Source organism: Agelaius tricolor, unplaced genomic scaffold (assembly GCF_023055355.1).
Source record: "Agelaius tricolor isolate 1412-34295 unplaced genomic scaffold, bAgeTri1.0.p SCAF_10, whole genome shotgun sequence".
Lineage (NCBI taxonomy): Eukaryota > Metazoa > Chordata > Aves > Passeriformes > Icteridae > Agelaius > Agelaius tricolor.
The window spans coordinates 99,869-127,324 of NW_027269270.1; the positions used below are offsets into that span (position 1 = coordinate 99,869).

At 50.2% G+C, this 27,456-nt stretch overlaps 1 protein-coding gene across 1 annotated transcript in view; it reads right to left on the minus strand.

Moving 5' to 3' along the window:
• Positions 1-13,787: 13,787 nt before the first annotated feature.
• The window catches only part of COL6A3 (collagen type VI alpha 3 chain), a 57,941-nt gene continuing 44,272 nt past the window's right edge, over positions 13,788-27,456 (minus strand). The window contains exons 34-43 of the mRNA XM_071434274.1: positions 27,390-27,401; positions 26,756-27,249; positions 26,090-26,189; positions 24,899-25,597; positions 23,710-23,818; positions 22,700-22,980; positions 21,122-21,376; positions 19,517-19,591; positions 14,696-14,866; positions 13,788-14,585 (exon numbers count right to left, since the gene is read on the minus strand). Coding sequence (XP_071290375.1) covers positions 14,545-14,585; positions 14,696-14,866; positions 19,517-19,591; positions 21,122-21,376; positions 22,700-22,980; positions 23,710-23,818; positions 24,899-25,597; positions 26,090-26,189; positions 26,756-27,249; positions 27,390-27,401 — 2,237 coding nt within the window. The 3' untranslated portion in view covers positions 13,788-14,544. The remainder of the gene's footprint in view (positions 14,586-14,695; positions 14,867-19,516; positions 19,592-21,121; positions 21,377-22,699; positions 22,981-23,709; positions 23,819-24,898; positions 25,598-26,089; positions 26,190-26,755; positions 27,250-27,389; positions 27,402-27,456) is intronic.

Consider the following 27,456-nt stretch of genomic DNA (forward strand, 5'->3'; position numbering starts at 1 on the left):
ACAGCCTTCTGCCTACTGCCAATCCCTCAGGTGGGGAGGCTGAGCTGGGGGAAGCTTTCTTGCCATGCTCAGATGGTCACTGCCCCATCAGCAGCCCCATCCATGCCTCTCAGCATCCATCTCCCACCCCCTGGGTTTCCCTTCTGGAATCCCTTTTGGAATCCACCCAGCTGCCCCTCATCTGAGGGAGTTGTGCCCCTCACCCTGATCAAGCTGGGCCATCTTCTCCTCCTTGGTGGCAGGGATTTGTTGATGCTGAGGCCCTGCCAGCCACAGGGCAGGAATGTCCCTGTGTGCCATCGGGGCTGCACAAACCTGTCACAGCAAACAGTCCCCACCCAAGGTGTCCAAAACTCTTATTTTGGAAGCACATGGCCAAAAAGTAAATTCAGAAATACAAAAATTAGTTTTGGCTTGTGTTGTTTGGTTTGTGTTTTTTTACTTTGTGTGAGCATTTTGTGCCAGGCAAATAAACCACTCAATAGCATAATCTCAGCAGAAAAAATAAGTGAGGAAAGCAGCTGGGCCATCGAGTGCTATAAAAGCAGCTTTTACAGAAGGTGCTCTAAAGCAAGGATGTGGCATTGCTGCTCTGCACAGGATGGTGGAGCACCTTTAGTCACTGAGTGCCATCACCCCTCCCTGGGGTCTTTCTCTTTAACCCAGTGTTTGCCAGGACAGGATCAGGCTCCCATGGAAACAAATTCCTTCTGATCCTTGCTGCTGTTTGATGATAGTGGAAGTGAAGGGCCAGCTGCTGGATTTATGGGAAAGCAGGATGATAAGGAGTCAGGAGAGAGGCTTTGGCTCTCACACAGCATTTTGGGGCAAAGCTGGTGTGTTTCAGCAACACTTGGCAGCCCTGCTTTAGTTGGTGCCCAGCGAACGTGGAACTGAGCAGCACCCACGTGGGTCCGGGCAGGAGCAGGATTTTAATAAATTTTAAATTAATTAAATTTAAATTAATGCATTTTAAGGACCTTTGCAGGACTGTTGTGCTGTCACACACCTGGCAACATTCAAGCTGAGCTGAACCAGTCTGTTCCAGCCACCAGAGAATGCAAGCTCACTTTTGCAGTGGTGTGAAACAGGATTTTTTGCATGGCTGGGAAGAGAGGTCTGGATCAGGGTGACACTGAGACCCCCAGTGACAGCTTCCAAGCCATGGCATCCCCCAGTGCGGCATGTCTGGCTCCTTCACCCACCAGTCTGGCCTTGGCAACACATCCCTGGGGATTGCCTGACTCCTGTCTGTGGCCATGATGGGGAAGGGACTGGGAAATCCTGCTGCCAGCTCGGCATCTCCCCTGTCTCCTCACGGTTTGGGGGCAGGAAGACTCCACAGAGAAGCGTGGCAGTCAGACTTCCACTGATTTGCTTGCTCTAAAGCTGTGTTCATGGCAAAACTTGTTTTTTCCTGTCTGCTAGGGGAGGGCTGATCCCGTTTTTCAGCGCTGGGTGGGATCAGAAGTGGGACAGGGGTGCTTTATCCAGCACAGCCCAGCAGAGTGTGCAGTTACCTGCCAGCTTCACGCCCCAAGTGGCTGCCAGGAAAGTCGGGCTCTCACGCCTGGCTTTGATTTGCTGCAAAATGTTGTTTCATCTGAAGAAATGACAGGGAAAGCAGCCAAAGAGCAAAGCTTTTGAGGACACGCTTTGAGCCAGCCCTGTGCCGCCGGGAGATGGAGCAGGAATTCTGGACAAGCAGTTTTCTCCCGTGGTAAAGGCCCCAGGGAATCAGAGGGTGCAAAGTTAAATTAAAGCTTGAGGTTTTTCCCATGTTAAGGTATTATTAGGTTAAGTATTACTAGAAAGTGCTGAGTTTCTTTAAGCCCAGCTTGGGCTGTTTCAAGAAGGTGTTTGGCCGTCCCCCTAAAAACACGAGACACCACATGCTGCAGAAAAGCTCTCTGCAGAAAAATTGTGTCAGTGAAGTAAAGGAAAAAGATACTAATTGGAGGAAATTACTCAAATTTCTGCCTTGGATCAGCTGGTACCAACCCCTGCACTTCTGGAAAAGAGCAGAGCCAAGGGCTCGGAGTGCTGGAGGAGTTCCTGGTTCCTGAGGATTGGCCACGTTGGTAGGGTTGCAAGGGAATCAAAGCTCATTTAGCAACCTGGTTAAGGACTGGCATGGTGTGGGAACACTGGGAGTTAAAAAGGCATGGGGAGAAAGCTGCAAAGTCAAGGAAAGAAGGATGGAAAAGCCCCATTCCAGTGCCAGTCTCACACTTTAGGATCAAAAAGCCTGAAAGGGATGAATGGGGAAACAGCCCCCTAGTCCACCCCAAGCTCCCCATAGCACATCCCTGATTCCCCCTCTCATGGCAGATGGCTCCAAACATGCTTCAGCCTCACTCCTCACCCATTTTTCAAGATATTAGCAGGGCTGGGTTTGGGGAGAAAGATCTCCTTTAACACTCTGCCTCACTCATAAAATCATTCCAGAAAAATCACAGTGCAGCTGGGCTGTAGCTACACAAGGGTTGGGTTCTTCTCAGTCCCCCTGTGTTGGCATCACCAGCTCTGGGTGTACAATCCCCCTCCATGGGTGTCCTCTGAGCTGGCTCCCACAGGGAGACTACAGATAAAATCCTGTCTTGCAGGTGTTTTCCCAATTCCCAGAGGATGTTTTATGTTTATCCTGAGGTAGGGTGAGGACTGCTGGAGTACCAAGGTGGGGTAGGTGAGGTTTTGGTAGCTGAGCTCACGAAAACCACATTTCTGCCAAATTTGGAGAAGTTTTCTGGGAAATGTAATGGTGTTTTTCCCTGGATGGCCTGGCTGTGACGTAGAGAGGTAGAGGATGAGCTGCCCCATCAGCTTTCCCGTGGGATCCTGCTCCATGATGCCATCCCAAGTGTGCAGGAACCAGAGCAGACAGTGGTGATCTCAGGAGGACTAAACTTGTTGGAGCTGTTGACAAAAGTCTCCTTTTTTTCCACCAGAGCAGGGACAGCAGCCGTAACGTCAGCGAGGGACCTCTTCCAGCTCTCACACAGGGATTCATGGCCACAAATCATCCCCTTGTCTTAACCAGCCCAGAGGGGAGCCCAGCCATGCAGGGTCTCTAAGAACACTTGGCTCTCCCTGATGGGTTATTTCCTTGCATCCCTTGTGGTCTGAGCTGGTGCTGCTGTTGTTGACCCCCACCAGTGAGCAGAGAGGTCCCTGAAATCCCACAAGTCCCCTTCCTGTCCCTTGCATGGGGATTTCCCTGTTCATCCTTGTGTTCAATGCACACAGGGCTCAAAGCATTCACAGGGGCTCAAAAGGCATGGAGTTAAGATGATTTTCCCCCCAGTTTGTGGGGTTGGCAAGGGAACTCTCTTCAGCAGAAACAGGCTCCTTTTGCCCTGCCCTGGTTGCCATCCCTCTCCTTGTCCCCTCTGGGAGTTACTGTTGATCTGTATGGACTTGGCCTCAAGGTATTTTTCTTTTTCTCTTTTTTATTTTAATTTTTTTTTCTATTTTATCTTGCTCCTTTTTCCTGTTGTGCTTTTCCTTTTATTTCTTCTTTATTTTCTTTTTTTGTTTGTTTATTTGTTTGTTTGGGGTTTTTTTTTCTTTTTTTTCATTTTCCCTTTCCCCTTCCCCCTTTCTCTTTTTCCTTCTCCCTTCTCCACTCTCCCTTTTCCCTTTCTCTTTTTCCTTCTCCCTTCTCCCTTTTCCCTTTCCCTTTTTCCTTCTCCCTTCTCCATTCTCCCTTTTTGCCTTTCCCCTTCTTCCTTTCTCTTTTCCCTTTTCCTTATTTTTATACCCACATACATTTCCCATTTCCCTTTTTTTGTTTCCTCTTTCCTTTTCCCCTTTCCCTTTTATACACCTTATTTAAATACACATACATTTCTCTTTTTCCTTTTCTCCCTTTTCTTTTCCCCCTTCCTTTTTTCCTCCCCAATCCTCCTTTTTCTGGTGCTGCCTTCCCTTTTCCCTGTCTGTCCCTTCCCTGCAGCTGGCGCCGCCCCAGCCATGAGCTCATGCAGCTCCCGGCTGGATCCCGGATCTGCGTGGGAGGCAGGGAGGCGCTGCTCAGCCCGGGGCTGGCCACGTTTGGGGTCTGTGGGGGCTGATCCCGACATCCAAGTGCTCCTCGTGGCTCTGGGATGGGATGGCTGCAGTCTGAGCTTGGGGTCAGACCCAGCTTCTCTGGATGGAGGAGTGCAAGGGGAAAGCAAAGGGGTTGTGCTGCCTCGTTTGAGATAGCCATCCCAATCCTTTTACAAGTGGCTTTCCAACTTATCCAACTTATCCAACATTATAAACTTCCAGCAATGCTCCTTGGAATGAGTGTGTGCCCAAATATTTATCTCCTCAAACATGAAACGCAGAGGTGCCGGTTGTGCCTGAGAGCAAAAGCTCCCCCTGGGGCTCTCTGCTGAGGCCAGAGGGGGTGAAACTGCACTGAGGGGCCTGTTGGGCCTTCAGGGCAAATCCAGGACCTGTGGAGAATGTTTGTGCTTTGTGCTTCCCAGTTCTGAGCTTGCCAATCCATGGGAAGCTCATTGCCAGCCTGCCAATCCTGGCAGCACGGTGGAGCCAGGGCAGGGCTGGCCTCTTCCCCCAGGGAGCAAGGGACAGGATGAGAGGAAAGGGCCTCAAGCTGTGCCAGGAGAGGTTCAGGCTGGACATCAGGAAGAATTTCTTCATGGAAAGGGCGGTCAGGCATTGGAAAAGGAGTCCCAGGGAGGTGGTGGATCCCACATCCCTGGAGGTGTCCAAGGAAGGCCTGGATGTAGCACTCAGTGCTCTGGGCTGGGGACATGGTGGGGCTCAAGGTTGGACTCCATGATCTTGGAGTTCTTTTCCAACCTTCATGACTTTTTCCAACCTTAGTGATTCTATGATTTGCTGCTTGGCCACTGCAGGATTGTCCTTTCCAGCTCTTCCAAAGTCAAACACGGGCTGCTAGCAACATTCCCAGGCCTTTACAGCTGGGAAATAGCAGCGACCTCCTGAGAGAGCCTGATGTCACAAGACTGTTCAGCCTGATTTCCAGAGCAGTGGTCTGGATGTGCTTCAAGCTTCTGACTGCTTTTTCCAAGCTGCTTTTTTGTTGTTCAGGATTTCTGTCTCTCCTTTTTTTTCTAGACTCAACCTTGCCCAGCTCTCAGACCTTCTTGTGCAATCCATGTCCCATCGTAGACACGTCTGGGAGAAACGCGGAGATTTCCTGAGAGCGCTGCCATGGAAATTCCTGAGATTTCTGCTGTGGATGGACACGTAGGGAAGGAGGAGGCAGCCATTTAGGAGGTGCATTTTCCACAGAAATTAATCCTTTCTGCTCACCCTGCACCTGCCAAAGGGTTTTTCACCCTGTGGTACCCCAGAACCGAGAGAAGGCTCAAGCATTTGCTGCTGTACCAACTTTTTGTAGCCACTTTGTGCCTCTGGCAGGTTGAGAGCTTGGAAATGTGGCTTGGAGCTCTCCCTGCCTGCTGGAAATACTAAGGGAGCAAAGGCATGATGAAAACTCCTGGGGAGATGGTGGATTTTGGCAGTGGGCTTCTCCCATGCTGCTGCTGAGGCTGGGAAAACTCATCCCATCCACCTCTGGCATGCCTGGAGGAGTCTGGTGGGATGCACAGTTGTGGGGTGTGTAGGAAGGGAAATTAGAATGGAATTAGATGCTCTCTAAGGTCCCTTCCAAGCCAAAGCCTCCTGTGATCCTGTGAGTCAGGACAAGCTGCCCCTGCACAGGGAAACCCATGTGGGAAAAGATTTGAGCCCACACTGCCTCATGGGCATCCAGGGATCAGCACAGCCCCCTTGGAAAAGCATTCCCTGCCCCAGGCTGCCAAAGGAAACGTGCAGGGGGGATGTTCTCCTCCCCATCCTTACGTGACCACCAGCGTCAGATGTTCACAGGATGGGACACAGCTGTGGGGACAACTCACAGGGCTGACCAGAGCACAGCCTGCTCTTTTGCAAGGAGCTTGGCTGCAAACTGCAAGCAAAACTGCCTTTTTATTCCACCCCCAAAAAAAAGATTATAAAAGGGAGGCAGCCTTCCAGCTGCTGCCTGCTGCAGCAGCAAGGAGAGGAGGGGTGGAAAGGACGAGCAGCTTTCAGTCTTCCCAACCCAGCAATGCCCAAACTCCTGGGGCAGGACTGAGGGCTCAAGGTGGAGGGCTTTGAATGGAGAGGAATTAAATGGAGGGGTTAAAAAAAGCTGTGGAAAAGCAGAAAAAGGCCTTCTAGAGTGTTAAGTGCAGGTGTGCAGGGGATGGTTGCTGGTTCCCAAAGAGATGGGGAGCTGCAAGCCCTGGTTAGGAAGAGTCACCATCCCTTTCCCTGTGCCCACACCCCTTCCCAAGGCAGCTGGGGCAGGAAAATGGGGCAGATGTGGCTGCTAAGGTCAGATTGGGGGGGAAAATGCTAAAACTGGGAAGTAACCCTCAAGCCAGAATCATCAAATCACAGAATATCCAGAGCTGAAAGAACCCACGAGGATCATGGAGTCCAATACCCCAAGAATCCCACCCTGGGCATCCCTGGGAGCATTGTCCAAATGTTCCTTGGGCTCTGGATGTGCTTGGGCTTGTGCCCATTCCCTGGGGGAGTCTGGGCAGTGCCCAGCACCCTCTGGGGGAAGAATCTTCCCCTGATCTCCAGCCTAACCCTGCCCTGCCACAGCTCCAGCCATTCCCTGGGTGCTGTCCCTGTCACAGGGAGCAGGGATTGGAGCTGTCCCTTGGGAGGTCTGACCTCAGTCTCCTCATCAGGCTGTGGAATCTGAGATTAACCCCATCCCTGCAGGCCCCTGCCCTGCACAACCAGCACCTGGCTCCCTTCCTTCCTCAGCTCCCACTTCCAGGGTGGAGCTGGCTTTAATCCCAAACACTTCAGGTCTCCTTAAGCTCTTCCAAGCTGCCTGTATTTTTCTAGCATTTAACAGGGCCTTTGCACTTGGGTGTTAAACCTGGCTCACCTGCCCTGTCCTGCTGGCAAGGGGCAAAAAGGGGCTCTGGGCTGCACTGGGAGGATGCTCTGACTTGGCCAACTTCAAGAAACAGTCCCACAGTGGGAAGAGAATTCTAATTCTCCTTGCTTAGTCTGTGTCTTACCCCTGTGTGATGAGCTGTGCCTGTCCTCAGACACCCAGGGGCTTGTTCCACTGTGGTTTTTCAGGGCAACATTTCCATTTGTAGGCTTCCCATTGCCCAGCTTGCTGCTTTTGATCCCAGACTGACACCTACAACCTGCAGGCTTTGAAGGTAGGAAGAAGGGGTGCAGCTTCCAGGCTGCTCTGGGGGTGCCCTTCTGCCTTTCTCCTGTGGCTGTTTCCATCCTGGGGGAGAAACAGCATTCCATGATCCATCCTGAGGGAAAAATATCATTCCATGATCCATCCTGAGGGAAAAACAGCATTAAATACAATGCCCCTGACAATCTGGGGCCACCTGCATCCATTGCAGAGCTGAGCTGCTTTATAAGCCCAAGGAAAATAGGGATGGAAGATGAGAAAGCACAGAGAAAAGAAGGAGAATTACAGTGCAGGTGGGGATTTTGAGTGATTATTTTGGAAAAAGCTTCTGGATCTCCAACTTTTTGCTGTGTTTAATCCAAAATCCACCCCTTCATAACTTCAAACACGGGGCTCCAGGGATCTGGATGTTTCACCCAGCAAGCCATGCAAGGACCCCAGTACCCAGGGCAGGATTTTGGGTTTTCCAGATTAATTTCTCACTTTTAGCAGCTTAAAAAAAAAAAATAACTGGAGCAGAATTCAATTCCATGAGAGCGGTGGGGAAGGTCAGGCTCACTGTATGTAACCCTCCTACTGCAAAACTCCTCTTTTAACACTTTTTACTTAGAAAACCATCCTTGCCCCAGAATCAGCAGAACTCCAGGGATGGATGGGTGAGCAGTGAGTGAGAACATTGGCTTGCCCTCCCCAATGGCAGCAGTTTAAGCTTTCAGCTGCAGGACAGTGAGGGGCAATGCTGTCACCGCAGACCCACCATCAGTAAAGGGAGGGATGTTCTGAGGGCTGGAGCAGGGGAGCCTGGAATCCAAACCCTGCAGAGGAGCAGCCACAGTGCTGCACTGATTTCCAAAGGCTGTGTCATGGCCCCTGCAATATTCCAGTCAATCTAATGCAATGCTCATTTTTTTTCATTAACCTCCAACGCAACCTCCCCATCTGCTGAATTAATCACTGCTGGAAAGGCAGAGGAGTATTTTAGAAATAACAAACTACTGATTCTGTCCCTAACAACCTCTTTTTTTTTTTTTTTTTTCTTCAGGCCTTTCAGTTCCACTCCAGTTCATTGACCATGCCCTTGCAGAGCCCATTTGTAAGGCATAATTATAAAATATATTTCTTAACTCTCAAACACTTAAATAATTTATGCCTTTTTTTCAAGAGCAATGGCTTATTTGGCCTTTGCCCACTCCTGTCTCAGAGGAGATCCCCAGCAGCATATTGGGGTGCTTTCATCCCAGGCTTGGAAGCTAATTTTTGGTGAGTGAGAGCTGGATGTTATTCCTAGAGTGCTTCCCTGGCTGCAAGGCATGGAGCTATGAGTTTGGAAATCAGAAAATCGGAAATCAGAATGGTTCAGGTGGGAAGGGACCTTAAAGATCATCCTGGTTCCACCCCCTGCCATGGGCAGGGACACCTTCCACTAGCCCAGGCTGCTCCAAGCCCCATCCAACCTGGCCTTGGACACTTCCAGGGATCCAGGAGCAGCCACAGCTGCTCTGGGCACCCTGTGCCAGGGCCTGCCCACCCTCACAGGGAAGAATTTCTTCCTAATAACCAATGTAAATCTAATCTCTTTCAGTTTGAGCTCATTCATGTCAGTTTGAAGCCATTCCCCCTTGCCCTGTCATGCCAGGGTCTTATAAAAAATTTCTCTCTGTGTTTCCTGTAGGCTCCTGTAGGTCCTGGATGGGCACAATTTGGTTGCCTCAGAGCCTTCTCCAGGCTGAGCAATCCCAATTCTCCCAGCCTTTCCTCACAGCAGAGCTGCTCCATCCCTCTGATCATCTCCATGTCCTTCCTGTCCTGGGGACCCCAGAGCTGGACACAGAACTGAGGTACTCACATGCCCTCTGAAGAAAGGAAAAGGAAAAGGAAAAGGAAAAGGAAAAGGAAAAGGAAAGATCAAAACAATTCCTATCTCATCTGCTACTCCTGTGTTTTTGAACCATGTGGAATGTGTTGGAAGATTGTCTACCCAAGGTGATCACTTAATTAGATTCTGGTGAGAGTGTTTTAATTCATCAACCAATTGGATCCACGGGTGGGTGTGGGGGACAGTCAGCAGGCAGTCACAAGTTTCTTCAGTTTAAGGTAGTTCCTGTTAGTATAATACAGTGTAAAATTAATAGAATAGAATAGAATAGAATAATTAATTAACCTTCTGATATCATAAAGTCAAATGCACATGATTCTTCCCTGTGTCTGGGGTCATCATAAATCCAATACAGAATTCCCCACTTTGTGCTTTTCCCTCAGGGAGCCCTCTCTCCCCCGGCATCCCCAGGCATCACCCACCACCCTCCCACATCCCTCCCCCTTGCACCTTGCTGCCTGGGAGGGAAAATCCCCAAAATACGAATGTCTGAGCCTCCTGCCCTTCGCGGGGAGCAGAGCACAGGGCTCACCCCCAGCCCCCTGCCGGGTCACATCTTCACAATATCAGGTTTTACGGAGCAGCACGGTGAGCTCATCGCAGCCGGCCGCGCTTTTATTTCTCCGCGGCAACGGAGGGAGGAAACAAAACACGGGGCTGAGCAGCCAGCGAAGTTTCCTGGCTGCCGGGGCTCATTTTTCTTGGTGAGCTGGCTCTGGGAGGCTGCGGGGCTCATGGAAACTCAAACGTCTTTCCCTCTCCCCCGTCTGCTCCCCCGTCTCTCTGCGCAGCGATGGAGATAAAGGTTACACATCTGGTTCGGATCTGCTCTGTTTAACCAAAAAAAAAAAAACCAAAAAAACCCCAAAAAAGCCGTGCTGCTGCTGTCCCATAAATCAGGCCGCAGCTGGAGCGCACTCCCGGCTCTCGCTGGGGCTGTTTATCCCGCCACGTCCCGCTGAGCCCTGGGGTTGGCTTTTGGGAAGGCTGCGCTTCCCCAGGGCTGCCTGCTGCCGTTTTGAGTGATGCCCGGCCTCTGGGCAAGGTCTGGGAAGGTTAAAGTTATCGTGGATCAAAGTTTTGGCATTTCAAACCACCCGGGATGCCCAGCTCGGCTCAGGGGAATGGCGCTTGCTTGCAGTGAGCTCCCTGCCAGGTGCTGCTCCCCAGGACATTCCAACTATTCCGCCCCAAAACACTTGTGGGGCTGCAAAACATAGGCAGAAACCAATGGAGCACCTAGAAAATCTAGGATCTTCCAAATCCCCTGCTTTTACCTCATCATCTCCACCTTACTGCAGTGATTTTGGGGTTGGGGGTTGCAGTATTTCCATCCCACAAGCAGCAGACCCCTGGCCAAGGAAATGCCCACACTTCTGTCCCCGTTTCCCAAAGATCCTTTGCTGCAGGCTCAGCTGCTCCAGGTTTATCTGCATCTCTGCTCAGGCACTTGGATAAATTCCTAATTTCCAGGAATGCCCAGCATGGAAGATGTCGTTTTCCTTGAACTCCTGACCTTGGAATGTCAACACTGGCATTACTGGAAAACCCAGGAAGGATCTGGGCAGGTACATCTGAGCATCCATAGACTTCTAGACTGGCTTCTTTTAGTGATGTAATAAATTTAATAGTGGCTAATAAAATGTGTCAGAGCCACTTTGCCTCTCCTTGTAAAGGTCTCCCTGGAAGGCTGTGATTAAATGCAAAGCGGCAGCATTGAGGGAACCCAACCAAGCATTAAATGCTGATGCTGTCCTAAATTTAAGGGTCTGGCTTCAGTGTTGAACTCTAGGACACATCCTGCTCCTGGTTTTCATGACACCTCTGGTATCATAAGTGGTTATGTCTGTGTTCTAGGGTTGAACCTTGGAGTTCTCACCAGCAGGCTCGTAGCTTTCTGGTCTCCAAGGGCAGCAGAGGCATCCAGAACCCTCAGGATTTCAACTGGAAAAAGTGAGATTTGACAGTGACTTTTTGTAGTAGTTTGTCCCAGGGGCTGTCCACTATCACTCTTTAAGGACAAAGTGTGGGTGTAGGAGGGACTGTAGGATTCTGTGGCTTCCTCTGGGCAGCCTGACTGGGAAATGCTCCATGAGGAAATTCCCTGGTAAAAAAAGGGCTGGTGGCTCTGCTGATTGTGCCTCACCCATCTCCTTTCAGGACCTGAAGGGAAGTGCTAGAAAGATGTACTGACAGGACAAGGGGGAATGAATTCAAACTGAGGGTTTAGAGTGGATATTGGGAAGGTATTTTTCCCTGTGAGGGTGGGCAGGCCCTGGCACAGGGTGCCCATGGAAGCTGTGGCTGCCCCTGGATCCCTGGAAGTGCCCAAGGCCAGGTTGGATGGGGCTTGGAGCACCCTGAGCTAGTGGAAGGTGTCCCTGCCCATGGCAGGGAGTGGAACAAGATGAGCCCTGAGGTCCCTCCCAACCCAAACCATTCTGTGGTTCTTTCCTTGGGACAGAATCAGCACTCAGATTTGAAGACACAGCATCACATCCGAGGCTCCCCTGGACTTTATGCAGCTCCCCAAGGCAGGGTCAACTCAACCTACACCAGCAGGGTCACCTCAACCATCCCTGTGAAGGTTTCCCTGCCCCAATCCTGGAAAACTCCAGAGATTCAGAGCAATTCCAGTGACACTTCCATCTCACAACGTGCCCTCAGCTTGAAGGGAAATTCTAGCCCGGGTCTGACTTTTATGGCGTGGCTGTCCCCCTCCTGGGCAGACAGACCTTCTGAACCAACTCCAGGGGCATTTCTGATGCTGGAGGTAATGTCTGCAGAAGAAACCCTGCTTAGAGGGGGGTCTGAGGTCCCCCCCAAAAGCGGCAGGCCGTGGCTCTGGGGGCTCCCCAGCGGCAGCGGGAGCGGCACGCGTGGCTCGGGCTATTTTTACCCCGGGTTCGGTGCTGCAGCCACGCTGGCAGATGCGCTCCCAGCTGCAGATGACTTCCATGTGCAGCCCCTCGTGGCCCTGGCCAGGGGCCCGGGGCGTAGCTCGCTTCCTTAAAAGGCTCGGGAAGCGTCTGCAACGCCTCGGGGATGGGAGGGGATGGGAGGGGATGAGGGGCCCCTGCCCGAGCTGCTGCTTCTCCCCCCGGCGCGCTGTGACATCCCGGGATGCGCCCCGGCATCCTGGAGGGCTGCATGGAAAGCAGCTGCCCCGGGAAACGGAGGCGGCGCAGGCATCGGGAAGAGCTCTCCCGTGCTGCAGAGGGCTGGGAGGACGGAGGGAAGGATCACTTTAACCTCAGTGCAGCTTTTGAGAGGAGAAAGTGAGGGGCTTGGCCATGACCGGTACACAGAGAGATGCAGGGCAGGCTCCTGAGTCCCTCGGAGCCACTGCAAGAGCCATTTACAATAATAAATAATTAAATAAATTAATAAATTAAATTTACCCATTCCCTTCTTTTTCTAATGAAGCCCTTGTGGTGTGCTCTAAGGGGAAGGTGCCAAATAAACAGCTCAGCTTCCCCAGCTCAGCTGCCATGGCTTGGCGCGTCCTCAGCTGAGCTGTCCCCTGTCCCCACGCAAGCGGCTCGGTGCTGACGGGAAGTTTTGGGCTCTGGGCTGCTCCTCCTGCCAGGAATGGGATGTCTGAACTGTAAATCCCCACTAGGAAAAAGCCCAGAGCAGCCCTGCGAGCTCTTCTTGCGCCCTTGGAACCCCCTGGATCCAAGGGGGTGCAATAATTTAGGCTTGTAAATGATGTGGTGAAGGGTAAATCCTCCTGGAGATGCTTCCAAAGGCATCCTTGTTGTGTGTGCAACACAGGTGGAACATCTCCTGCCCGTGGGGACCTGCCTGAAGTGCAGCAGGACAGAACCAGGTGGCCTTGTCCTCGTGCCAGCCCCACCCTGACCCCTGGAAGAACACCTGGATAAGCCCTGAATGGCAAAGGTCTCCTTTCCAAGATTTAACCGATCCAACCCAGTTCTCCAGAAGTCAGTGCCCTCTCCCAGTTCTCCCTCAGCAATGCCCTGGGTTTGGTGTTCCAGCTGCCCTCTCCATGGCAAGGCTCCATTTTTCCTTCCAGGCACCTCCAGCAGGCCATGGGAAGCGTTATCAAGCCCTGCCTGGGGACAGCAATGGAGGCTCAGGGAAACTGAGCCCCAAACCCAGAGCTGTCCTGTGCCCTGGGGTGGCCACTTTCATCTGTTTTGTGCTTTCAGGGGGGATTTTTGAAGGGGCAGGGAAATGTGCATTGTTTCTGGGAATTTTATCTTCCTTGGGTGAGCTCAGAGAAGGAGAGGAAGGGTAAAAATCATGGCTGTGGAAAGTGAAGGAGACAGATGAAAATGCTTATGGGGTCATTGAGTCACACAGGGACACCCAGGACTGGCTGAGGCCAAGTTGCTAAATGCCATGTCCAGCTCAGTTTAAATTCCTTCAGGATGGAGATTTCACAATCAAGACATCTCTGTTTCCACCTTTTTTCCAAGCTGGAAATCTCCAGGTTGACGGCAGCCTCTGAGTGCTGTCCTCCTGAATACCCTTACTACGTCTATCCTCCCTCTGAGGAACAGTGGGATTTCCTCCCCCCTTCCAAATAATTGCTTTCCAGACCCTGGAAAATTATTCTATTGATACCCACACTGGCTTTAACAAAGACAAACCCACAAGTTTCTCAAAACCTCCATTAGACTTTATTTAAAAGTTCTTTGTATAGACTTCCTGACACAGAATCCACAATAAAAATAAAACCCCCCCTCCCTCCCACTGCTCCCCCTCCCCAGACTGCTTTGCTTTGTATTTTATAAAACATACAACATCAGAAGAATGCCAGAGGCATCCTACACCACAATTTAAAGATTTGTTAACTGAGGCCTTGGTCCCAGCAGTGCATTTGCATTTGGAAACTTTGCTTCCTTTTCCTTGCTAGTTCGGTTGGCCACATGTGGTACAAATGCATACAAGAGATCTAGTCTGAGACTGAATCCAGCAAAAGGAGAAAAAAAACCAAAAAACAAAAGAGGAAGAGTGGAAATGGAATGAATTTTTTATCAGAATCAGCCACTCTCTTACAAAAAGGCTTCCCCTGTAAAGTTACGCTCAGTTATGAGAAGGATAAAAGCAAGCAGGTAACAAGTTGCAGTGAAATTATTATGGTTTTTTTTGACTCATTTTTGTGATGCCTTATATAGGCAGACAGCCAGAATTGGGGGGAAAAAAGGCTAATTTAGAAGACATGTTGAGAGACAATAACAATCTGCACTTGGGTAAATATTTGGCAATGTTGAAGCTATACAATATAACCCGGGCACGTGTAGCACTCAGTCCACAAACAGTTTAGCACCATATTGATAGGTCATGCAGCAAAACCCTCTCCTCAGGGTTTGCTTGGGAGTTAAAAGCATGAAATATTACAGTGCAAGGTTGTCTATACCCTTAGCTTCTATAGGGGCAAGGTGGCAAAGGTGATGCTGTCTCAGAGGTAAGTGTTGGCCGGCCCCTGGCTCTATGTCCCCATTGCCGTCACCGCGCCGGGGTTGATGGCACCTGATGAGGAAAGAAGGAACAAATAAGGTTTTAATGCAGGATTTTGAGGGAAGAAAAACTGCCAGGAGCAGCAGAGGGGGGGTGCCAGGGATGTGGCTGGTCCCTCTTACCAGGGGTGCAGAGTTTTTCACATTCTTTCTGCGTGTTGAACCTGTTGTCGTTGCCGCCGCAGCCGCCGTACCAGAAGCGGGCGCAGCTCTTGGTCTCGGGGTCGTAGTACCACTTCAGCACAAAGTTCCTGCAGGTGCCCTCGTCCTTCTGCAGCCGGCAGACATCCATCACTGTGGGAAAAACCAGGAGCAACAGCGGTCAGTGGCACTCCTGGGGGAAGCACTGCCTTTTGTGAGTGTGTCTGCAGGCTGAGAAAGGGCATCCACAGCTCAGACTGTGCAATCTCCTGATTTAGAGGACTAAATCCCATCTCCATCTTTGCAAAGAGAACCTCTTTCCCTGGAGGTCACCAGCTTGTTTGTCTCCTGTGTTGCTGCCGTGCATCCAGGAGCGATGAAGGAAGAGTGATGCATGGCAGTGGTTGTCTGCAAATCCCTTGGATCTGTAGGAAATGAGTTGGAGAGGACTGGCTGGGCTGCAAGGCAAGAAGCACTGGCACCACTAAAAGGACTGACTTCATTTCAAAGAGAAATTTTCCATGTGAAGATGCTCCTGGGTCCACCACACTGCATCTTGCATCCCTGGCTGGGTGAGCGGGGGACAAAACAACAGAGCGCTTGGATTGTGGCAAACTGAAATTGCCAAATAATTTTTTAAAAATAAAATTTAAAAAAATATCTGATATCAGCCACTGATTTGCCATCAGGTCACACACCTCCCTTCACACAGGAAAGGAGAAGGAGCTTGTGCCATCTCTGCTCAACACAGCATAAACACCACAGGAAAGGGGGAGTCAGAAATCAGTACTGACCTCCCAGTTCAGCTTTGCTTTTGGGCTCCCACAGCCTAAAGCTTCCCCATGCCTTAGGCAGGCTCTTTGCCTTTTTTATATTCAGATTTTCTTTTTCCAAAACCCATCTCCCTTCTTCCCCACCTTCCAAAACACTGAAATCCAGCAGATGTGAACACAGGAATGACTCTACCCCAAACACTGCACAAGAATGAAATCCAAACACTAATCAAAACAGAAGGATTTCTTTTGTGTATATAACCTAATTTGCCCCTATTTCAGTCTCAAATGAAACAAAAGCTTAACCAAAAATTTCCAAGAATTGATGGAGAGCAAGAATTAGGGAGTTAAAATGTGTTTTAGGCTGTAGCAGGTTGAAAAGATGGGGAGAGACAGGGTTTTGAGTCATGCCACGGGGAAAATGTGAGCCTGGGCTCCTCAGTTACACTAAAGAGTTACTTTTGTCATGGTAAAAAAGTTACTAACAATAAAAAAAAAATAAACCCATAGAATCATTAAGGTTGGAAAAGTCCTCTAAGACCCTTTAGCCCAGCACTGCCAAGCCCACCACTAAACCATGCCTCATGTTCCACATCTACACATGAAAAATTATATATAAAAAGTCCATAATTAAAGGGGATCACAGCATTTGAAAGGCTTCCAAAGGGAAGTGGGTCTGGTGCACGTTTTTGCACCCAAAGTGCCTTAAAGTTTGGGGGCTCAACTCATTTCTCATTGTTGCACCTGCTGAGGACTGAACCCAGAGCCTGAGCACCTTAAAAGCTGAGCTGCACTGAACTCCCGTGTCCATTTTCCATGTGGATTCAAGCTCTGGCCTTGCAGAAAATGGAAAGGGAATAAAGTGAGCAGAGCACAGCGGGCAGAGACCTGAACATCCCTCCAGGGCCCCAAGGCTGCTTTTCTTGACTCTGTGCCCAGGGTAAAGCGGTGCCAAGTTGATGAAATATCACTTTAGCCTCAGAAACAGTTGCTGGAAACATCATCAAAGCATGTGACAGAGATCAGAAGGGGCTGGCCTGTGGGACAGGGCTAGCAGAAACTCGTGCTCTCCAGAGAAATCCCCATCAGGGAGGCTTCCCTGCTCTCCCAGGGTGGAATCCTGCTCTGGAGTGAAGCTGTGTGCTGCTTCCTCTGGCAGCAAAGTGCTCAAACTACAGCCAGAGGATCCATGGTGCCCATTTGCTCCCCCAAAGCACCTTGAAGTCCCCTTTGGCCACCCCAGACATCTCTGTGGCTGGTGGTGGTCACCTCTTCCTTGCCTCCATCTTTGCCAGTGACAAAAATTCCCTAAAATGAACCTAAGAAAGTCAAATGAAGTGGAAGGGTCTGTAATTTGCCTTTTCAAACCCTGTCATGCCACTGCAAGGACTAAAGCCCTGCCTCTAGGTACCAGAGCTGTCTTCACTCCTTGGTTTCCCTCCAAAAAAGCTACACAAAGGGCCCTAAAACACGTCTGGGAGGGGGAGACCGCTCTGATAAGGATTTTCTGGGCTCTGTTCCCATCCCAACCCCCTTGCTGAACCAACACAGGCGATTTCAAGCCTCTTCTCCCTTCCCAGATCTTGAAGGGGTTTGCAAACCTAATCCCTTAACCTCAGAAACCCCTTGAGGAGAGGAGGGCATTGCCATTTTCCTGCAGGCTCCTCCCTCAGGCTTGGCTTCTCTCTTTTGGTGATGGAGGAAAACGTCTCCATGCAATGCCCAAGCCCCATGGAGTCACCTTCCATCAGTGTTTTGGTCACAGGCAGTGAAATATTGGGAATTCTCTGCATTCCAGCAGAGGGGTGGCACTCCTTGGTCACACAGAGATAACACAAACCAGTTTGGGACTGTGCCACACTCCAGTTCAGCCACCCCAGGTCCCTGATGAAATCCAAGGAGCTTTGCCACCCAGGCTGTGCCAGCACAGCACATCCTGGTGGGACAACACACATGCAAAGTGACTGGCTCATGCAAAGCAGATGGAAGGGCATGGTGGTGTGAAGGAGCAAGTGAAAACTAAATCTGTGCTACTTTTGATCTGGGGTTGGACAGGCTTGGATGCATGCTGTGAAATGGTCAGGGTGAAAGAATGGGTTTGCTTTGTTTGTGATGATTCATTTTTTTGGGGGGGGGGTGTGTTACCTGATGAGAATCTTTTCTCAAGGGGTGGCTGCTGCATGGCTTTCTCATCTGCTGCTGGAGGAGGAAAAAGTGCACGGGTTTGGATTTTAAATGGTGTTTTCTCTCTGATCCAAACATCATTTGACAACAGGACAAAATGCAAAAGGGTGAATCCTCATGGGGTACTTACATGGCTTTAAGCATTTGTTATAGCACTCAGCTTCGGTCTCAAATCTATTGGCATTACCTCCACAGCCACCATACCAACCCTGGCTGCAGAACTTGTGTTTGGAGTCAAAGAACCACACAATCTGATAGTCCTTGCACTGCATGCCCATGTCAAAGTCCAGCAAGCAAGGGTCTGGCCAATCTGCATGGCAAAAGGTGCAAAGGTTAAGTGATTCTGAGAGGGTTAAAAGCTGAAAAAGCAAAGAGATTGAAAAGAGGGAAAAAAGGGAAAATAAAGTCTGGTTCAGGACTGGTGGCATTTCCCTCTCGTGTGTTTTGTCTTGCTTTGCTGGATGCAAACCTTCCTCAGCCTCCTGTTCACCTCTTCTTGCTCTTGGTTTTGCCACAGATCCAACCCCCAGATCCTGGGAGCAGCATGGTGGGAACCCCTTACTCCCCAGTGGTGCACTCAGGACTGAGCCCTCACACAAATCCTCCCACCCTCTTTTCAAAGCTCTTTGTCCTGGCAGTGACTTCTAGTCCTTAACTGTCTTTATCTCTAAAAGCAAGTTGCACCTGGTATATGTGAAGGCTCAGTGAATTCTTAAACATATGTTCCTTTCCTGCCCCAAAAATGATAATTTAGGTCCAAATCCCAGAGTTTTTATTAGTTATGCTGGGCCATCCATGCTATTTTACCCATACAAGGAGGGGAGAGTGTGGGCTTTCCTCCAAAATCTCTCTGAAGATATACACATGGGTGTCTCCCATGAACTAGAGGAGGCTCAGCTTAACCCATCCCCAATTCCCTGCCCTCTTTAGAGTCTTTATCCTGTTGAAAACCTTTGGATTAGCATCCTTGGGGAATGCTTCCCCCAGAGCATTGCTGGCTGCCATAAATCCTCAGGCAGAGGTGTCTGCTGCAAGTGGGTCAGCAAATGGAGCTGAGATGGAGAGGTCTGTGTGGGAGTGCAGAGCAAAGCACTCAGCACATCCCTTTTCCCTGGGGCAGGAGAAGCCCACACACCTGGTTTGCCAAGGGCTGGTGCCAGGGGGTTAAACAAGGGGTTAAACAAAGGCAGGGGGTGCTTGTCACCTGGTGGGAACAAGGGGGGATGAGGGGGATGGCAGTGGCAGGGAGAGGGGCCAAATGAGCAGGAAGGAGCACATGGGAAGGGAAGGATGAGGGGTCATGCAGGAAGGAGAAATGAATTGGTCCAGCACAAGCCCTTGGCTCCTCTGCTGCACAAAGCTCCAGTGGTGCCACCAGCCAGGCGTGACTGAGATCCATGCTCAAACCACTCAACACCAGCAGCCAGAGCTCCACAGCAGCTCCACAACTCCTGGCTGCATTTCCCTGTGCTCTCAGACCACTTTGTGAAGAAAATGAGCCCCAGCACAAGCAGAATGTTTGAAGGAAAACACGGGAGCGATGACTCAGGGATGAGTTTTGGATGGCAGAGCCATTGTTGGTGTGGCTGCAGTGGCTGTGCTGCTGGGTGAAGGCTGAGAGCCCTTCCAGGCCCTTGGAGGAGGGGTTGTGACACTGATGGTGTGTGACAGCACCAGTGTGATGAGCTTGAGGTCACCCGATGCCACGAAAAGAGGCAGAGACCCCAAAGCAGGGCTCTGACCCGTGCTGCCAAAGGTGTCACCAAGGCCATGCTCAGGACTTGCAGATCCCTTGGTGTCATTGGCACTGTGAGAGCCCCCAGCCCAGCAATCCCCCCACACTCACCACTCTCAGGCCCTTCCAGTGGCTCAGTGTTGAGCATCATGTTGGCCAGGGACACCTGGGACTGTGCCTGGGTCTCTGTGGGGAGAGGCAGAGGGTCACTCAGGGGGAAGGGCAGCAGCATCACCCTCAGGGCAGTCACAAACAAACCCCCAGACCCAGCTCCAGCACAGGGGACAGGTCTGGATCTGTTTAGCCCAGCACAGACATATGAGAAATGTTTATTGGAGGCAGCTGATGGGATCAGCAATCCCCAACTGCCTGGCTGGGCCAGGATGGGATCACCTTCCCTCCCCAGTGGCTCTGCTTGGGCTCATCTTCAGGGGTCACCACAGAGGAGCATCCCCAGGGCCCCATGGGGCTGCTTTGGATGGCCCCACTCAGCCCAGAGCATCGACAGGGCAGGGGTTCAGGGGCCTCTCTGGAGCCACTTTAGCTTTGGTCTCCTGGCCTTGGAGGGGGCAGAACAAAAATTGCATGCCCCTGGGGAGCCAATCCGTGATGGACCTGTACTCTCCTGTTCCCTCAAGGGCTCTCTGGGAGCACACTCCTCCCATCAGGCCTCACATCCCTCTAGGAGCTAGGGTGAGGATTGGCACAGGTGAAAAATATTCCATGGAGGGGTCTGCAGCCACGGGAAGGGGTGGATTTGCTTTTCTTTAGTGAATGGTTTGGGCGTGGCTAAGGGGAACAATCCTACTCAGTGTCCAGGTCACAGCTTGCCACCACTGCCTACTCAGTTTATTCAAGGTTTATTCCATGGGAAAAGCAGCTTCCCTGGGCATTGGGAGCTCCAATTCAGCACATGCAAATGTTACTTCTACCCACTGATGTCTTTTCTCAACATTTTTGTGGGCATGTTTATTGCTTGTGAAGGTAAGGGACTGGTCCAAACCCACTGAAGCCAGAGGAAAGGCTCTCCATGGGCACTGGAATTGCCTTGGGAGTGCCAGACGAAGCCAGACACAGCACTGGCAGGACCAGCACAAACTTCACACCACCAAGCCAAGTCACCTCTGTGCCAACTGTATTAAAAAAAGAAATTGGCTGTGTCTTTTGCAACTTTTGGCCATGCCAGAGAGTTTGGTGATGGATGTGCACACATGGAGTTTGGATCCCCAAGGGACTAAACCTTCCCTTTCATCTCCTCTTTGTGGGTTTTTCTGGGTAGTGTGGGAAGCAGATCAGTAGCTATGGCTATTAGGGAGGCAGCTTTTCTTGCTTATTTTGAAATTGTGCTGGACTGAGTTTACCAGTTTGACTCATTATTAATTGCAGTAGTGCAGGCTGGGCCCCCACCAAGACCTTTTGCACCGATGTACAAACTCTCCAGCACGTAACAAACCCACTCTGGGACTGCCTTTAATTATCCCACATTCTGTGCTGATTTAACCCCACTGTAGTGCAAACTCCCATTTTTCAGAAACACATTTGCCACATCTCATACCCTGCTGGTGACAGCAGACATGAAGTGACACAACTTAGCACAGCCAGGGCTGGGATTGTTGGTACCAACTGATTCCCAATCCCTATTTATTTTCCCCTCCCACTTTTTGTGCCCACTTAATGAAAAAAAAAATTGCCCACATGTTTTTGATAGTCACTTACTCGTGCTGAATGACCCTGTGTAGGTTACTTTGGGCTGGGATTTTTGGGAGCCAGTGATGACAACAGCATATTTCTGCCCGCTCCGGAGCCCCCGGATCACGTGCTCGGTGCCGGTCAGGTTTTGCCTCTGCACGAGGGAGTGGTCCTGTGCCAAGGTGACAGTGACATCAAAGGTGCTGTGGGGCTCAGGGCTGGCCCAGCGCAGCCTGGCACTGCTCTCGGTGACGTCTGTGATCTGGATGTCGTGGGTCTTTGCTGCAGGGCAGAATCAGAATCAGAATCCGAATCAGATTCAGAATCAGAATCAGGATCAATCAGAATCAGAATCAGAATCAGAAGGGACACCAGGCAGAGAGTGAAGAAGGAAAGATCTCAAGGAAGAAGTGCCTCAGTGCTGCAGAATCTTCTTTTCATGGCAAGTACAAGCCAGGCTGGCACTTGGCTGTCTCAAATGCCCCCGCAGGGGAGGCTTTGTTTTCCATAGCTCAGATGATTCACCAAGTGGTTTATTTATCTTTAATAATCTGTTGCAATCTAGCAAATCAAAGCCCTTTTTTTTACAAAATTCTCACAGCTTGAAATTCCCAGCACTTTCCCAACAACTGTACATGTGCCCAGTCAGATCCTTCCTTCTCTAGGGTGCAATGGAGTCACTGAGCTGCTGAAGACCTTCAAGCCAAGCCTGCTTAAGAGTGAACATAAAATCACAGACTGGTTTGGGCTGGAAGGGACCTTCAAGACCATCTCTTTCCAACCTCCATGCCATGCAGGCCACCTTCCCCCAGACCAGGTTGCTCCAAGACCTGTCCAACCTGGTCTTGAACATTTCCAGGGATGATAACCTTAACAGGTCAAAGAAGTTGTTATGGAAAGGTTTTCCTGCTCTGGCAGATCACTGGATGAGACCTTTATAAACACTGCTTGAAGAACTGGTGGAGCAAGAAACACCCAGAAAAGTTTATTCCCCTCAAGCTGATAAAAGCATTAACCTTGCAAAAGCTGATTGCTTTTATTTATTGCTTTTTATTTATTATTTGTGCAGGGACTTGCCATCAGTGACTGGATGAGCTTCCCTGTGCTTGGACACATTCTCTGATCCTTGCTCAGCTAGTGCAGATCTGTCTGTACCTCCTTGCAAAAATACCCCTTTGTATGAACTGTATGAAGGAGGCTTGGCATTCCCAAACAGGTCTCCATCCACACTGATCCATTGATGAACTAACTATTCCTATTAGCTGAGAGCTCAAACAGTGCCATTGGCCAAGGGGCAATGCTCCAAGGAAATCTTGGAAACAAATGAGCCACACTAGAAAGAGAAGCTCTCTGTAGAGAAATGGATTGATCCTGCTTGTGTTTTGTCTAAGGGCAGTCTGTCCCCCACCCATTTTGCACAAAATTCTTAACACAAGTTGGCAATGCCCCAGCACAGACTTCCCAATTTGCACCTAAAATCAAAATTTGCCCTCTGGGGGACATTTCCCACAGGAATAATCCTCTCAGGGGGTGAGAAGAGCCACAGCCTGCTGTGTTTCAGCCTCGAGGGAGGCCCTGCCCACATGGGGAGAGCTGCTCACGTACCGCTGTGTCTCCTCCTGCCTCCGGCCGCGGTGCCTGTGCCATTGTTATTGGCAGCCCGGCCACCGGCTTTGCTGTGGGTGGTGGTGGCACTGGCTGCTCCCTGGGCAGTGGCGTTCCCCTGGGCCACAGAGCTGGCTGGGGTGGTCTCAGGGGCTCTGGCCTGGGCCGTGGTGCTGGCAGGAGTGGTTCTGGCATGGGCACTCGCCGCTGGCTTGATGGTGGCGCTGACCGTGGTGCTGGCAGGGAAGGTGCGGCTGGCAGTCGCGTTGGGAGCCACGAACCTGGGCAGAATTTTGGAAATGGAGGTGAGTTGACCTAGAAACCACTGGCAAGAACCCATCTGAGGTCAAGAGTCTTTGCCAGACTTAAATTTTCACTCTTCACAGTGAAGAGCGAAAAGTGTTTCGATCCAAGCAGTGAAACGTGCCCCTAGTGGAAGGTGTCCCTGCCCGTGGCGAGGGGTTGGAAGAAGATGTTCTTTAAGGTTCCTTCCAACCCAAACTGTTCTGTGGTTTTCTGAAAAAAGTGAACTCAGACAGATCTGCAGAGTGCCTGACTTCAAGGGGCTTGGCCTTCTGAAGCCAGGACAGCTCTGTGCCACCAATGAGTCTGGGTGACACAAGCTTTCACTTCTCTTCAGAAAATATTAGCATGGGTGCCGTGCTGGATTCTGTGTATCAGATAACCCAGAGCAGCCAAGCCTCTGAAAAGAATGTTTGGAGTAGAAAGCCCCAGATTCATAGTAATTTCTGGAATTCCTGACCTACACGGTCAAAGTCAGCATGTACCTCCTTCATATTTTTATAAATATATAAATATGGAATTTACCCCAAATTTAAAATTATACATCACCCTTCTCTATAAGATATCTCTGCTGCTCTTTTGACACAACCCCGGGGGAACCAGTAAAATTAATTGAAATATTATTAGAATTATATTAATTAAAAGACAATCCTGATTTTTGAAAGTGAAGTTGCTTTTTCTTTCCTTTTCCCCAAAACATTACTCACACTGCTTTCTGCCCAACGAGCACGGGGTGCTGGCCCTGGACTTGCTGACCATTCTGGAGCCACTCACATTGTTTCCTTATCTCTGGAGACAGGTAGAAAGCAAATTCACCTGGAGACAGAGAGAGACATTAATACTGGAGTTGAGGATGGTGGATACCCACCACCACCAGATTACATTTATTTCTTATTAATTAAAAAGAAACAAAAAAACAAAAACCAAAAAAAGGAACTAAGTTTCCTTTTCTTGCTCGATGTTTGGTTACTACAACATCCTGGGATGGGAGATTTGTTATTCCAGTCTACAAACACAAAGGCCTTAACAACAAGAGGGCTGTTTGCCTGAGTCTGTCACTTATAAACACATTTCTTGTAACAGGGCACTTCCAACCACACAGGTAATCAAGAGTTAGAAGTTTCCAGGACTGCTGTAAGCAGTAAATGGAAAAAGCAAACTGAGATAACCTAAACATTTATTTCCAGATGTTTGCTTCCTATTTAGTGAAAGACATTCCTGAATCTGTGGTATATCATCCCAGTAATCCGGTTTTCAGGAATTTTTGCTAAAAGACTAGATTTCCTAAAAGAGGTCTACTTCTTATCCTTGCTGGAGGGGTGTGTTTAGGATCTGGAGGTCCAGCCTGGGATCTCTAGCTAAGCTGAGATGTAGATTTTTGAGGCACAGTCAGCACATCCCAAATACAGCAGCTTTATTTATCCCTGAGCAAAGAATCCTGTACATTTGGTCCATAAATCTGCGTAGAGCAACTCCAGATCTCAGCCTGAGCCAGACAAGGGCCTGCTAGCAGGACATGATGTTTATGCTGAAGTTGGAAAGAAAGATTTGCTGGGTGTTGAAGGAGCTCCAAGGAAGTGGTGCAAAGAGTCTCAGCGAGACCTATGTGAGAGGCAAGCCAGATGGGATGAGATCAGAAGCCACAGCTGAGCCCATGGAGATCAAGGCAGAGCACACCGAAGTGCAAACTCTACTTGGCGGATCAACATGGAAGGGGATGGGGAGACCAAAGTGAAGAAAACCCAGAGATACTCAGCTAGGTAAAGTATGAGCAGCCCAAATTGCACCAAACAAAAAAAAAAAGAGACTAACTTCAGTGGGTCCTGCTGCTCAAAACCTTTTAGAGGCCATGTGTTGCCCCTTCCATGACACTTGGGTGCAGGATGTTGCACTTACTTCTGATGAAGGATGGCAGCAGGGTCCCAAAACGCAGCAAGGGCTCTTCATGGAGCTCTCCTGGTTTATCAACCAGCTTGAAGAACACGTCGTTGGGCTCGCTGGCAAGGCTGTAGATGTTCTTGGCATTCACCTTCCTGCCGATGCCCAAGACAACAAAGAAGTACCCTTTGCATTTTGCACTGATGACAGCCCTCTGCAGGTGCTCAAGTTCTTTTTTGTTCACTTTTCCAGTCATCATCAGAACGATGACTTTTAGATCCCGAGGGCTCGGCGCGCTTTCGAAGACATGAGCGATTGTGTGTTCGATTGCACTTCCCAGAGCCCTCGTGCCGTGCAGCTGGGTCATTTGGTTGTGGATGTAATTAATGATCTTCTCTTTGGACGCATAATCAGTTAGTGAGAACTCAGTTTTCACTGGTGGGAAGCTTGAGTTGATTTCGTGTTCGTAAGGGGCTTGCTGGAGAACGGCCACTCTGGCGTGGTGCTGGGATACTTTTGGCTCTGAGCTGATTTCCAGGTTGGTTACAATGTGGGAAATGTACTTCCTCATCTCGCTGAACTGCAGGGGGGTGGTGGACTCGGAGCTGTCCAGGATGAAGGCTATGTCCGTGTCCACGTCGGTGGGGGCTGCCCTTCTGTCTCGGAAGGCAGGTCTCTGGCCAGATCCAACACAGCTGGGATGGGGGTCACACACATCTGGGGAAGAAATACAGGGAGCTGGTTTCACCTGCAGGACCTGGACACAACCCTCCCTCATCAAGGTAAACATCTCTTGTCTCACATGAAATACCATCAAGCCCTGGACATTCACTGGTCCATTGCTAGATACCAAAGTAATTTTATCCTGCAACACATTCAGTTATGTGTTAAGTATTTTTTTAATGTGCTCCTTTGTCCAAGGGGATCTCTGAGGCACTCTAAGTGGCAGAAGGCCATCTTTTAGAGCACTTGGCTATCAGGATTTGGGCTGTAAAAGTGGCAACCAGACAAAAAAGGAGCTTCTCTTCACAAAGTGGAGAACGCCCAGCGAAACTCATTCACAAAGCCCAATGTTTTCTGCTCCACCCAAGAACCCTTGTATCCATTAACAGAAGGGCTGACTCCCAACTTGGGCTTCCCTTCTTACAACCCACTGCTGCATGGCCAGAAGGATTTGGAAGTGTCTAGAGGAGAAACTGGATGCTTTACCCAAACAAATGTGACAAGTCAGAAGCCTCTGAATAGTTTGATTCAGCTGACCGCCGCTGGTTGGAAGAACAATGGCATGACCGACAGCTGTGTTGTTGATCTGGTGAGATGGAAACAGAAACAGAGTCAGTAATGCTGCCTTCTGCTGCTCTCCGCTCAGGGGAGGGCAGGGCAACCCACAACTCTGAGGAATTCTCTGCTCAGCACAATGTTCTTGGTGATCCCTTTTGGAGGAGGCTCATGTCCCTGATGTCAGTTTAGAGCCATAACTCCAAAAAAAGGGACCACTTGAACCAGTGCTCAGTGAGTTTATCTGGGGCTTTTTCCTGGCTTTCAATCTCTGTCTGTCCACTCTCCCTCTGCCAACAAAGCTAATGTACTCCCACCTTCCCACTCTTTGCCTTTCTGTTAAACTCTCCCTTCTGTTTATCCCACACTTGGCACCCTGGAGCCACAGCCTGAGAAAAGAGTGACTCCTGAGAGTCTCACTAGCATTTCCCAGCATGTGCTGTGAGGATTACAAAATTAGTGTTTCTCTCCTAATAGATGGATGACTTTGGCCAGCCTTCCACATTTGAGAGGCCTTTGAAAGCCTGTGGCATCCAACACCATGAAATCAGACCGAGGGCATGAGCAGAAAATAAAGAAAGGCTGAAGGACCCCAACCTCCAGAGCTCTGGCAAGCACCGCATCCTGCCTGCTGGTGAGGAACACCGGCACAACCCCGGCGTCGTAGAGCTTCAGCACAGCATCGTTGAGCTGCGGCGACGCCCTGGTGTCCCCGTTGCTGAAGAAGACAGCCACCTTCCTCATCAGGAAGCCACTGCGGGCACGCTTGAAGGTGTTCCTGGCCACAAAGGACATGGCGGTCTCCAGGCTGCGTGGCTTCGTGGTCAGCGTTGCCTGGAAGTTTTGGATCTGCTGCAGGAGGCTGGATTTCTTCCTGGCGTCAGCAAAGCGGATCTCTGTGGTGACCTCGTTGTTGTAGGTGACCAGGGCCACCCGAGCCCCCCGGGGACAGTTGCTCTCAGCAATGGTCAAGTTGTTGACCACTCTGAGCACGGTTTGCTTCATCCTGTTGAAAACCTCCCTCACGACGCCCGAGGAGGTGTCAATAGCAAAGGCCAGCTCGGTTGGGAAGACAGGGCACTCCTTGGGACCTGTTGGGAATAGGCATCAGGAACAAGTCATGCCTCAAGCAGCTGTCAGGATTTAAGGACTGTGTCCTCAGTAAATCATTCATACGTGGGGAGAGCAGCATGCAGCCACCCTGGGGTTTAAAGGACTGAATGAGACTTACCGTAGCAGCAAGCTGTGGAAAAGATGGAGAGGAAAAAACAGCTTGGTCAGTGCCATTCTTGCAACAT